This window comes from Pseudophryne corroboree, chromosome 12 (genome assembly GCF_028390025.1).
Source record: "Pseudophryne corroboree isolate aPseCor3 chromosome 12, aPseCor3.hap2, whole genome shotgun sequence".
NCBI classification, from domain to species: domain Eukaryota; kingdom Metazoa; phylum Chordata; class Amphibia; order Anura; family Myobatrachidae; genus Pseudophryne; species Pseudophryne corroboree.
The window spans coordinates 116,145,162-116,157,994 of NC_086455.1; the positions used below are offsets into that span (position 1 = coordinate 116,145,162).

The 12,833-nt window shown below is 43.9% G+C and overlaps 1 protein-coding gene across 5 annotated transcripts in view; it reads right to left on the reverse strand.

The window, feature by feature from the left end:
• Window positions 1-9,348: 9,348 nt before the first annotated feature.
• The window catches only part of MAPKBP1 (mitogen-activated protein kinase binding protein 1), a 373,799-nt gene continuing 370,314 nt past the window's right edge, over window positions 9,349-12,833 (reverse strand). For all 5 annotated transcript variants that reach the window (XM_063947904.1, XM_063947905.1, XM_063947901.1 and 2 more), the window contains one exon: window positions 9,349-12,833. This exon is cut by the window's right edge and continues 220 nt beyond it. In XM_063947904.1, coding sequence (XP_063803974.1) covers window positions 12,745-12,833 — 89 coding nt within the window. In that variant the 3' untranslated portion in view covers window positions 9,349-12,744.

A 12,833-nucleotide genomic window follows, 5' to 3' on the forward strand; every position in this document is an offset into this window, starting at 1 on the left:
TTGGTCCCGGGATCTTCCCGGGAACCTGGTCAGTGTGAATGGGAGCCGGGTCATTGTGCCCCGGCTCCCGTTCACTCTCTATGTAGCAGGCGGCGCTTAGAGATCATGTGAACTCTTGCGCCGTCACCGCTGACGTCAGCAACCCGGCAATATGCCGGGCTGCTGACTGCAGTATGCAAGGGGTCTTACCTGGGAATGTCCCTGTATGATCCCAGGACCGCAGTTTTAGGTATGAAAGGGGTATAAGAGTACTGGGATAAAATGTCACAGATAAACCTATGTGCACATGAGCACACAACAATAAGCTCTCCATTATCATATTTTAGGGAAGAAATATAAATCAGTAAATCTAAACACTGAGAACACTAGAACACAATGTTACAAAAAACATATAAAATGTATGTGACAGTCCTTACTAAGTATACCAGTTAGCGCAGAGGGAGAGTATTTGTTTGATATATATATATATATATATATATATATCTATATCTATATATCTATATATCTATATATCTATATATCTATATATCTATATATCTATATATATATATATATATATATATATATATATAGTCTGCTGACTAGGAGAAGCCACTCTTCCTGCTGAGCATATTCAATACAAACCTTGCTGTGGAATCAGCTCATTCTTTATTACATCTGTTATTGCAAAGCCTGTTTTACTGATGTGGGATTAATACGATCATTTATTGGTCATCTATTCCTTTATGTTCTTCCGACTTGTTTTTGATATTGAGCCCCCGATGAAGTCCAGTTGGACGAAACGCGTCGGGTTTCTGGTTCGGATATAAGAACATCGGATATGCAATAATTAAGAAAACCACATTGGACTTACCAATTATCAGCAATATATGGTGTCCATAATATGTCTGCATTTTGATTATGTCAGCCATTTGTTATTCACTGTGATTGTTGAATACTTTTATATATATATATATATATATATATATATATTAAAAAATTATTTTAAAGTGATTTGTGGACAAATTCTGGAAGATATCGTTGGGTTCAGCTCCCTTAGACACCACCCCTTTCTTTGCATTTGTACTCCGTCTAACAGGGAGTACGTCTTGAGGTTGAGCTCTTCATTTAGCGATATTGTTAGGTCTACCACACTTTATATATATATATATATATATATATATATATAATATTTCTGCTGCTGGGTACACTGGACTCCACAGGGAATGACATTGGGGTGTAGAGTAGGATCTTGATCCGAGGCACCGACAGGCTCAAAGCTTTGACCACCTTTCCAGAATGCCTAGCGCTGCCTCCTCTATGACCCACCTTGGGTTACCTTCTCCACGCTATTGAATACGCTGCTAACTAGACTAACGCCCCCTATGGGACCTCCTGTGCCGGCGCAACCACTTATGGTCCCTGCGGTTAACCCACCACGGACAGATCAACTGTCCGCTCAGTTACAGCAATTGAACCAATCACTGACTACTCAGAAGTCTAACCCTCGTCCGCCTAAGACCAAGGGGTCCTCTAAGCGGGCCATTACTTCCTCACAATCCACCAACATCCCAGACTCCTCATCTGATGAGGATGGTGTTTATACTGACCCCACAGATTATGATCCCGACGCTTCTGATGGGGATTCTGTTTCACAGGTGGATGTTCCTGACTTGTTGGAGGCTATCAGGACCATTCTTCAAATTACTGATGATCCGGAGCCTGATGCTGGCCCTAAGAAACCGGACATGTTTAAACGTCAGTAAGTGGTTAAACAAGTTTTACCTTATTCTGACCATTTAGTTGACATACGTCAGGAGTCCTGGGAAAATACAGGAAAGAAATTCACGCCTCACAAGAATATGCTGGCTCGCTAACCCCTCGCTGCGGAGCAAAGTAAAAATTGGGAGACACCCTCCCCAGTGGATTCGCTGGTGGTATCCTCGGCTCTGCCGGTAACTACCGTCACGTCTCTGAAAGAACCGACGGATAAGCGTGTGGAGGGTTGTTTAAAGGCAATTTACACCCTAACTGGTGCTGCGCATAGGCCCATCATTGCAGCGACATGGGCTGCAGAGGCTGTTGAAGTGTGGGCTCAGGAGCTCAAGGCGGAGTTGCCTTCCAACACTTTTGATCATGCTAGACAATGTCTATCTTATATTGTCACAGCTTCTCATTACATTAAGGAGGCGGCTTCTGATACCGGTATTCTGGCGGCCAAGGATTCTACTACGTCCAGTTTGGCTCGCCGGATTCTCTGGTTACGGTCCTGGTCTGTGGATCTGGACTCTAAGAAAACCCTGGAGGTACTCCCTTTTATGGCAGACATTCTTTTCGGAGAAGATCTCAACATGATAGTGGCTGACTTAGCTTCTGCTAAAACAGCATGTCTACTTAGTACTGCTCCTTCGTTGCCGAAGGCTAAAAGTACTCAATTTCACTCCTTTCGTACTTCAGGGAAAGCAAAAGGTAAGGCGTACCCGAAACGGGTTCGCACTTCCCAACCCAATAAGCCCAAACCCAAAAGGGCATGGGCTGCCCGTCAGCCTGCTTCCAAAACTGACAAGCCTGCCGCATGACGGGGCGGGCCTCCGTCTGGGGGATTCCAGGGTGGGGGCCGACTTCTAGGGTATACCCAGGAATGGTTGAGGACCACTTCCGTTGCCTGGGTACGGGAAGTCGTCACTCGAGGTTATGACGTTTTCTTCAAGAATTGTCTCCCTCATCGATTTTGTCTGACAGGCGTCCCTTCATTCGGTGGTACAGTCAGTGGTGCACCCAGGGGGGGTTTCCGAGCACCCAGAAAATTATATTTTTTTTGGCTGCATGAGTATTATTAATGGCTGTCTAGCGTCCTCTGCAGCCTGCTTTCTTCCTGGTGGCACTTGTAAGTGCTTAATAAAAGTTTACTTTATTTTAATTACAGCACATATATATCCATGTGCAATTTGTGCATACATATATACACATGTATATACATACATATAAACACACACACATGATATATATACATGCGTATATATACATGTATTGTATGTATGTGTGTGTATGTGTATATATACATATATATATGCATGTTTAATATGCTATGTGTATATGTATATAAATATATACATAGGTGTATATATATATATATATATATATATATACACATATATATATATATATACACATACATATACAGACACACTAGTTTTACGGACCCAGCATATACTGGGTCACCTCAGTCCCCACCCCCGTGCTTGGCTCCACCCAGTTCTGGAAACCCCCCCCATGCAAATCCTGCGTTTGCCACCGACAGTCCCTCCTGGACACAGGAGTGGTAGTACAGGTGCCTCTGGTTCAGAGAGGCAAGGGGTTCAATTCACTGCTGTTCCTAGTCCCGAAACCAAATGTGTCCTCCCGGCCAATTCTCAACCTCAAGTCCTTGAACAAATTTGTGAGGGTCTTCAAGTTTCGTATGGAAACTCTTCACTCTATTGTTCTGGTCTTGGAACCTGGGGATTATATGGTCTCCCTGGACATACAGGATGCTTAATTAACTGCATATGCCCATCGCAGTGTCACATCAGCAGTACCTGAGGTTTGTGGTTGGCAACCTCGGGAGTAGTATGTGTTGCCGGCGGTCAGGCTCCCGGTCACCAGCATACCGGCGCCGGAATCCTGACCGCCGGCATACCGACAGCTGGGCGAGCGCATATGAGCCCTTTGCGGGCTCACTGCACTCGCCACGCTGTGGGCACGCTATCTATTCTCACTCCAGGGGGGTCGTGGACCCCCAAGAGGGAGAAAAGTTGGCAGTATGCCGGCGCCGGTATGGTGGTCGCCAGGAGACCACCCGGCAACCTCCATTACCAATTTCAGGCGTTACCTTTGGGTTTGACCACGGCTCCGCGAGTCTTCACCAAGGTCATGGCGGTAATGATGGCTGTACTCTGCCGTCAAGGGGTTTGGATCCTACCGTACCTGGACGACTTGTTGATCCTGGCAAATTCACCAGAAATTCTCCTACGCCATCTGGATCTGACTATCCAGTTTCTGCAAGCCCACGGGTGGCTCATCAACTGGAAGAAATCTTCCCTGGTCCCTGCTCAGAGCATGGTGCACCTGGGGGCGTTGTTGGACACTCACAACCAGCGGTTGTTCTTGTCTCAGGAGAAAATCTTAGAGCAGGCATGTCCAACCTGCGGCCCTCCAGCTGTTGTGAAACTACATATCCCAGCATGCCCTGACACTGTTTTGCTGTCAGAGAATGCTAAAGCTGTGTCAGGGCATGCTGGGATGTGTAGTTTCTCAACAGCTGGAGGGCCGCAGGTTGGACATGCCTGTCTTAGAGCTTCAGGACAGGATTCGATGCTTCCTATCTCGTCCGCAAGTGTCGATACATTCGGCAATGCAAGTGCTAGGTCTCATGGTGTCTGCTTTCGACATGCTGGAGTACCCTCAATTCCATTCCCGCCCTCTGCCGAAGTTGATTCTTGCCAAGTGGGACGGTCTGTCTCACCGGATCAGGTCTCAAATGATCTCCATGTCTCCGGAGGTCCTTCTTTCACTGAGCTGGTGGGTTCAGGACCAACGATTGAGCAGGGGTCGTCCCTTCTGGATCTCCAACTGGGTCCTTCTGATGACGGATGCCAGTCTGAGAAGTTGGGGCGCGGTGTTGGAGCAACACTTCCTTCAAGATCGGTGGACCAAGGAGGAGTCTCTCCTCCCGATAAACATTATGGAACTGCGGGCGGTGTTCAATGCTCTGAACTTGGCCCAGCATTTAATACAGAACAGACCTGTTCAAGTACAGTCTGACAACGCCACCACAGTGGTGTACATCATTTTGACTTGTTTAAAGGACATTACATCAAAGTTGGATCAGCCTGTAGTGTGTTTTTCCACTTTAATTTTGAGTGTGACTCCAAATCCAGACCTCCATGGGTTAATTAATTTGATTTCCATTGATAATTTTTGTGTGATTTTGTTATCAGTACATTCAACTATGTAAAGAACAAAGTATTTAATAAGAATATTTCATTCAGATCTAGGATGTGTTATTTTAGTGTTCCCTTTATTTTATTTGAGCAGTGTATGTATGTATATGTGTGTGTGTGTGTGTGTGTGTGTGTGTGTGTGTGTGTGTGTGTGTGTGTGTGTGTGTGTGTATATATATATATATATATATATATATATATATATATATATATATATATATATATATATATATACACACACACTGGTGGTGTGTGGACTGGCACTCCAACTTCCAAAAGATAGCTGCTCCGGTGCCTCCAGGATATTGTTTAGTAAAGTGAATAAAAGTTACTGCGGCACTCAGAGTCTTAGCAAAACAAACGTGTATTTATAATACATACGTGATTTTATAATACACGTTTGTTTTGCTAAGACTCTGAGTGCTGCAGTAACTTTTATTCACTATATATATATATATATATATATATATATATATATATACATACATACATACACACACATACATCTTTACATAAAATGTATATACATCTCAGATATATATGGGGGTGTCCTCTTGTATAACTCAGCCCCCTCGCGAGGGAGCGAATGGCGCCATGGGCCAGTCTTCATCAATTTATTACCGTTGTAAATGATCTGGGTAGGAACCCAGATCCTAAAGGTCCATACACATTAGACGATGTCGCTCTGTGAGCGACGTCATCTAGCGTTTCCCCTCCTGGGCCGGCCGGCCGGTCGGCAGCCGCCTGTTACCACTGAGCGATATGTCTGCTCATATCGCTTAGTGACGTCACGTCTCCGCCGGCCGTACATGCAGTTCCTGGACGACAGTCCAGATCCTGCCTGCATGCACTGCCGACAGCGACGATCATTGCCAACCCGCGGGGCCGCGCATCGGTCGTCGCTGGCGGCATACACACTTGCCGATAAAATGAGCAACATCGCTCAGGGAGGGGGAAAACGAGCGACGTCTCATTTTATCGGCAAGTGTGTATGGGCCTTTAAGCCTGCAGCACCTGTTATTCCCAGGCGGTCTCTTTAGAAACAGAAAACAAGGTCTCCCATCCAAACCTGGACCAGACCTCACTTGCTTAGCTTCACATATGAGCCCTATTGAGTGTACGGTTACCAGTCTTCTAATGTTACTACGGAGCTCCGCCCCCACCCACATGGCACCTAAATCTGAACATGTCCTAGGACGCGCAGTGCTGGTTTTACCCGAGATGTCTATATTAGTACATGCTCACGGATCTTAGCTTCGCCTTCCACAAGCATGACACCTAAATTCAAAGATGCTCTATGCACAGCGCCAATGTAGGGACGGCACACCAGCCGCATGTACCGCCACATCCAGAGAGGTTACTCTAAAACAGTCGCTCTTTGCACCCTATGTGCTGTTGCAACGAACTCTAAAGCAGGAAATGGCCAACAGCCATGCGAGCCGCCCCTTGCGCCACAGCACCCAGGGAGTCCCGTGCTGGAACCAGCCGTTCCCTGCACCGGAGGTGGAGCCCCTGGGACACAGTACCATTTGTGGCGTGAGACGCTGATTTGTTTTGTAACTGTAGCGCGGGAGTGAATGCCGCCTCGCGCCAGCGTGTACCTGCTATCCGCACGTACAGTATGAACAAACCTCTGCCCCTGCTTGTTAGGTTTCAGCATCCCGGAGGCCCCCTGCCAGCCGCCCCTCCTGCTCATGGCAGCGACGCGCGTCTGCAGCACCCGAACACTATTAGGGGTCTATTCATGAAACCGTGAAAAGGGTGGAAAATGAGCATGTGTTCAAGTTGCCCATGGCAACCAATCAGCTGCTCCGTACAATTGTATAGCATACCTCCCAACTTTTCACTTTTCTAAGGAGGGACACACGCGCCGAGGCCTAAGAAAAGGGGGTGTGGCTTCACGGGAGGACCGCGAGCCACACACCCATTTTCGTCACTAAGGGTATGCCACCTCTCCCTCTGACTCCAGTGAATAGATGCTGTGCTAAGCAGGGCAGCAAGATACAGAGCCGTCCAACTGCCCCCCCTCCCCACCGCGGCACACGGGTGGGACAGTCCCCGAAAATCGGGACAGTTGGGAGGTATGGTATAGTATGCAAATTATAAATGTTACTTCGATGCTGATTGGTTGCCATGCAACTTCTCCACTCTTTTCACTGCTTCATGAATAGACCCCATAGAGAGCAATGTGCAGGGGCTGAGCTCAGTATGGCTCGTCACTGTAAGGCTGTAAATCTCCAGTAGCGATGAATGTAAGGATCAGTCAGAAGCTGTGCTCAAACTGGTTTATACTGGACCCTAGCATTAGCTTGCTGAGCTACATATTACAGTGGATAACAGGTTTATAATAGCTGTTAATGGACAGTACATCTCTGAGCCTCTGTAATGATTGAGGATAAACAGGACACGGTTTCGTTTTATAGCCCCCCCAATGTTTACCCGGGCTATACATTACCAAGCTGTAGTCTTCAGCCATGCTGCCGGTGGCAGCGGGCTGCTTGGGGCTTCACGTCAGCAGTGAACTGCTGGATGCAAGGCACCCAGGGACTGATGTCCCTGCAGCGGGAACTCGGGCTCCAAACCCCACAGGGTGGGGCAGAGCTCCCCCGGCAGCTCCCACGTAGCAGTCTGGCAGGGGCAGGAGACTGTTGTAGTTTCTTGAAGAAATATTTAAAATAAATTCAAAGAAATCTCCGGAGCTCCAGAGGAAGTGACCGGCTCTCCCGGGCACATTTCTAAAACTGGTCTGGGGAGGGGTATAGAGGGGGAGGAGCCAGTCACACACATTGAAAAATGTAGTGCCAGCTCTCCTGATCACCCCATCTATAACCCCATGGTACAGAACTCCAGCCCCTATGGATGATAGAGAAAATACCATTGTGGTGTCTCTAGCATCGATGGTGGAGAACTATTTGTTTTTTGCCATTGATGGCAAAACTTTTTGGCATCAGCCATCAACCACCAATGATTTTTAAACATCGATGATGGATGGCGATCTGTACCCGGCGCGCACCATCCAGATGGTCACAATATCGGCTCCAGAATCCTAATGATCAAAATACAGACGGTGAGTATTAGTGTTAGACACTATGGGGAGGGTTAGGCTTCCAAATGGAACAGTTAGGGTTAGGCTATGTGAGGGGACGTTATTGTTAGACATTGGGGGAGATTCAAACGTTTGAAAAGTCAGTTGGGAGTCTGGTTTTTTTCCTGTCTATTAGATTGTTTTTTCCTATCTAATAGACAGGAAAAAAACCAGACTCCCAACTGACTTTTCAAACATTTTAATTCCACCCTTAGAATACTTACCAAAATATGTCAGGATTTCGACAGTTGGGATTCCGCTGCCGGTATTGTGACCTTCGGGAAGTTCATAGTCGGGATTTCATACCCAACCCAACCCGGTGAGCAGGGCCTGAGCTAGGGAGACTGAAATGCGTAGCTGGCGGTGAGGATCTCGTGTGGACTTTGCTATCCTGCCACTTGGTTAGCATCTATATAACTGGACTGTTTTGGGAGTAACCGGACTCCGGAAGAACTTACACTGAGCCATTTACATCTGGTAGGCGCTCTAACTCACTGGGACCTTTACTTGTTTTTATATTTTGTCTGTTTATATGGATACTTTTTATTAAATCTTTTATACAGTATCACACTACGTTGAGTATCTTTTCCCATGCTTTTTTGATCGAGTACAATAAAGTGCCTGATGTTAATGAAGATCCTTTGTGTCCTGTATTGCCATTTGGAATATCTACGTGTATAGACCTCATTTGTTTGGGTCATTTTATTACCATAAGGTGTTTTTCCACTGGGTGTGAGGAGATTGTACACTATCTATATCCAAAGCTGTTACCTCATTTCATTTTGGGGTAAACCATGAGGTAACCTCATAAGCCTAGCAGGAAAGTGTTTTCTCCATTTAATTAATCTGTGGATGGGCATCTTCTCTATGTTATACACCACAAATATTAGAATCTCTTTTTCACATATGGTGTCTAATTATACACTAAAAACATATTACGCTATGATTCGTTTTTACAATGTTTGTCTTTGAGGAACATAAAAAACGGAAAGGAACGCCATTCCCTTTGACATTCTTCTCTTTAGACACCTGAAGATGGCTGCTTCAGTTCCATCAGTACATTACTGATAGGGAGGGATGCTTTAACTAGTACCAAGCACCACTGACCTACTGCGCAATCAAAAGAAAACTACCTGTAAACGTTCTATTGGAAAGGTACACACTATGTCACATTGAGTTTCCTTGTTGGGGCTGTTGAACATTAATGTGGAGGATTCTGAAGGGTAATTTAGCTCCGTAATAGTATTCGGTATTGTCAGAAGACACCGTAATCTACATATAGGTTATAAAAACATAACAAGGTTCTAAAAGATTCACGCTTTTATTGAAATTAAGACATGAAGTACAAAGGAACCTTTAAAAAATTCTCTCTTCATAAATAAGAAAGGCAGATCACAGTGCAAAAACACACAAAACATAACAATTGCTCCAAATGATTAAAAAAGGCATTTCAAAAGGTTATCTCCTCCCTTATATGAAAGTATAAAACATGTACATTTAGAAGTGTGTGTGCGTGTGAAGGCCGCACAGAGGCTGTAGCAGCGGCTTACTGCTGAAGTGGACAATGGAACAGTCTGGGGCACAGGACTGCTCGATGCAAATTACAGCTTTAAGCTGTCAGTATGTAACCGGAGGGTTGCCAGCTGATAAGGAAGTCACATCTCCAAGTGTGCTGGGGCTAGTAATTCCAAATTTACCAGAGGTGTCACGGATTGGTTGGTTCTAAATCGGAGTGGAAGAAGGGACCTTCTGATGTCACTAGGGGTGGAGACACGTCACCAGGGGGAGGAGCTACGGCTGAACAGGGTACCCGAACAGTACCCTTGCGGGCTCGCTTCGCTCGCCACGCTTCGGGCTCGGTGGCGAGCGAAGCGACGCTACCTGATTACTAAAGGTAATAGTTGGTGGCGTGGATAGTAGAGGAACTATCCCGCTGGCCTAGCTCCTCCCCCTTGTGTTGAGGCTCCTCCCCCTGACATAAAAGGTCCCTTAGGCCACTTGAATCTAGCATCTACCGTCACGGATTGCCCAAGTTTCCTGTAGTGCTTAGAGTGAGTACAGAGCATACATTGCTCATGAATGAAGCATTCCCTAAGTGATATTCTCATGCATCTTATTTCCATGCTCCAAAACGTTATATCCACATAGGCTCAACAACCCAAGGACCTTTTTAATATAAGTTTATCTTACACTATTTACAACAGCAATAAACCGTTATTAGCAAAACCAGAGGAACTGAATCTTTAGATCTTAAGCAACATATTCATATCCATGTAATGTAGCTCTTTGTGTTTGTTGATCATCCTGTTCTGATTACGCAATGGTTTTTATCTTGTCTTCAGTTATACAGACCACCGAAAATGAGCTCTAAAACTCATTTCTTTTAGTTAGGACTGAACAAAATGCAACATATTATATAACACGCAAGAAAAACCATTTCCTTATATTTTGTGTAGTGTTGCTGTAGATGTGATTGCTAGAGTATGGTTTAGCCTGCATCACTGTCTTCTTACATCAGTCAAAGAGGGAATGACAACATTGCCCAACATATACGAGACCGATTTAAATTGGCCTAAAAAGTTCCTTGTTTTATACGTTAGGAATTGCTTTTCTATTTACAATAAATGGCTCAGTTTCCTGATCAATTCAGGGCAATCGTAAACTAGTTTAATAGTGAAAAACAACAAGAAAAATAGGAAGATCTAGATGCTCTAAGTTATATTCACTCTCCTCCTCCTCCATGGGATCCAATTATAAAATTGCTATTATGTCAAATTTAAAAGGGCACAAACTACGCCATATATTTAGCATGTAACACATCAGGAATTTAATTACTCAGAATACAAATTTCAAAATCAAAACCATTTCATGCATAAGCAGTCCACTCCACTCATGTCCGATGTGCTTTCCTACAAATGGTCTTAAACACTGTTGCTCAATCAAATGACAAAAAGGTGAGCACCCAGTAGGTTTATACCTATTCTATCCTTTCTAACAATTAAAATAACAAATACAGGCGTTAAACCTGACACTAAAAAAAACAATCTTCAACCTGCTTAAAATGTACTATAAACTGTAACATAAACCTGTCTGAGTTAGAGGACCCGCCTCACTTTGTAATTCTTTCAGATCAACATAAGGGAAGTTAACACAGTTATCCCGCACAAATGCTGCATGCATAGATCAAACTGGAAATTCAAAAATCCGCACACCCTACACGTACCCAGAAACATTCCAAATAAAGTCCAACTTCAAAACGGTCTACAACTTGCATTAATCAAATGGTTAAAGCAGAAGGTTTCCAAACAAATACAAAAACATCATCTCTGCACAACCAGTAAAAAAGAGTTGGTAGGTGGAAAACAGAACTATTATTGTTGTCAGCTGACATTTATCCACATCAGTGGATATAGGTTTCCAAACCATTCGTCTGCTGTCAAATGTGAAGAGTAATAAGAATTAATTACTGTATGTAAAGTTAAGGAAAATGGGTCAATTTGGCAAGTTCTCATGTACGGGTAGCTATATACACTATGGGCCAAAGTGGTGAGAAACTTGCCAGTATAAAGCCAATCATTAACATGGTGTATGGTCTAAAGGGGGGAAGCCATCATAGGTTTCTCACAGCTATGTTTTGGGATATATATTATAGTTGCTGGTTACATGCGATGTGCCCTTGTTCAGAAGGTAACAAATCACTTAGAATTGGGTGAATTTAAATAACAAACAGAAATAAGACAGGACCAATATAACAAGGATAAAATGTAAACCATCCCTCAAAAATGTTCCATTTATGAGATTTATCAATATGGCGCTAGCACTTAGAGTGGACATGTCACCTACAGACCTTGTAGGCATCCATTTTATGAGCTGAATCAAAATTAATTAGAATAAAGCCTGACAACTATGTATCAGTTACAAATAAAGATCAGTATTTGGTCTTAATTAATTCAGAAGGAATTGCTGACCTAACACACCGAATTCTCATAAATATTGGTTCAGCAAATAAAATTAGAGTCTTCACCATGTGTATGTGCCAGGCCCATTTTAAAAGATAGATGAATCCATCTTGTGATGTTCGGCTGCTAAAACTACAATTCCCATACCACAATGTTTTGGACCTCAACAGCTGGAAAGTGCTAACTTCCACCTGTAGACAAAACTTCACATTAATGGGCAACTTTTTGAGGGAGAAACACAGATATCAAACAAACAAAGCAATAAAAGTCAATAATTTAAAATATATAATGCAACAAATATAATACTTATTCAAAGTTCTGTAAAAGTAACTGTTTCCAACACACATCTGAGGCAGCCATTTTGTAAACTGAAGCATTAAACTAGGAAAATATTGGTTCAGACCACAAAATGTCACCTATACCCAGGGGAGGCAGCCATGTACACCATACTAGATTTAAACATATGGATTTTTTTAAAATTCTGCACCTCTGCGAGTAACTGAAAGCAGAAACAGAACATAAGCCATTGGTTCAGTGCCACAATAGGATCATTTTGAGAGACAAGTGCTGCTAATCTGGGGAGATCCTCGTAACAAAAAACAGTGTCCACTGTTACTGGTGTAGAGGCTTTAAATTACCAATTACACTAGATTTATTTTAATGTTTAAACTTTTTGGCTTGCAGTGAAAAACAGTCCAAACAATAAAAAACGTTGCAGTCCACACCCTGCATTGAATGTTTAGAGTTTCTTATCCATCCTCTTTTCCACTGCTTGTAGTAAAAGTTCAGAGTATTGCTGCAGAAGAGCAAGAGTCTTGTCATCACCCA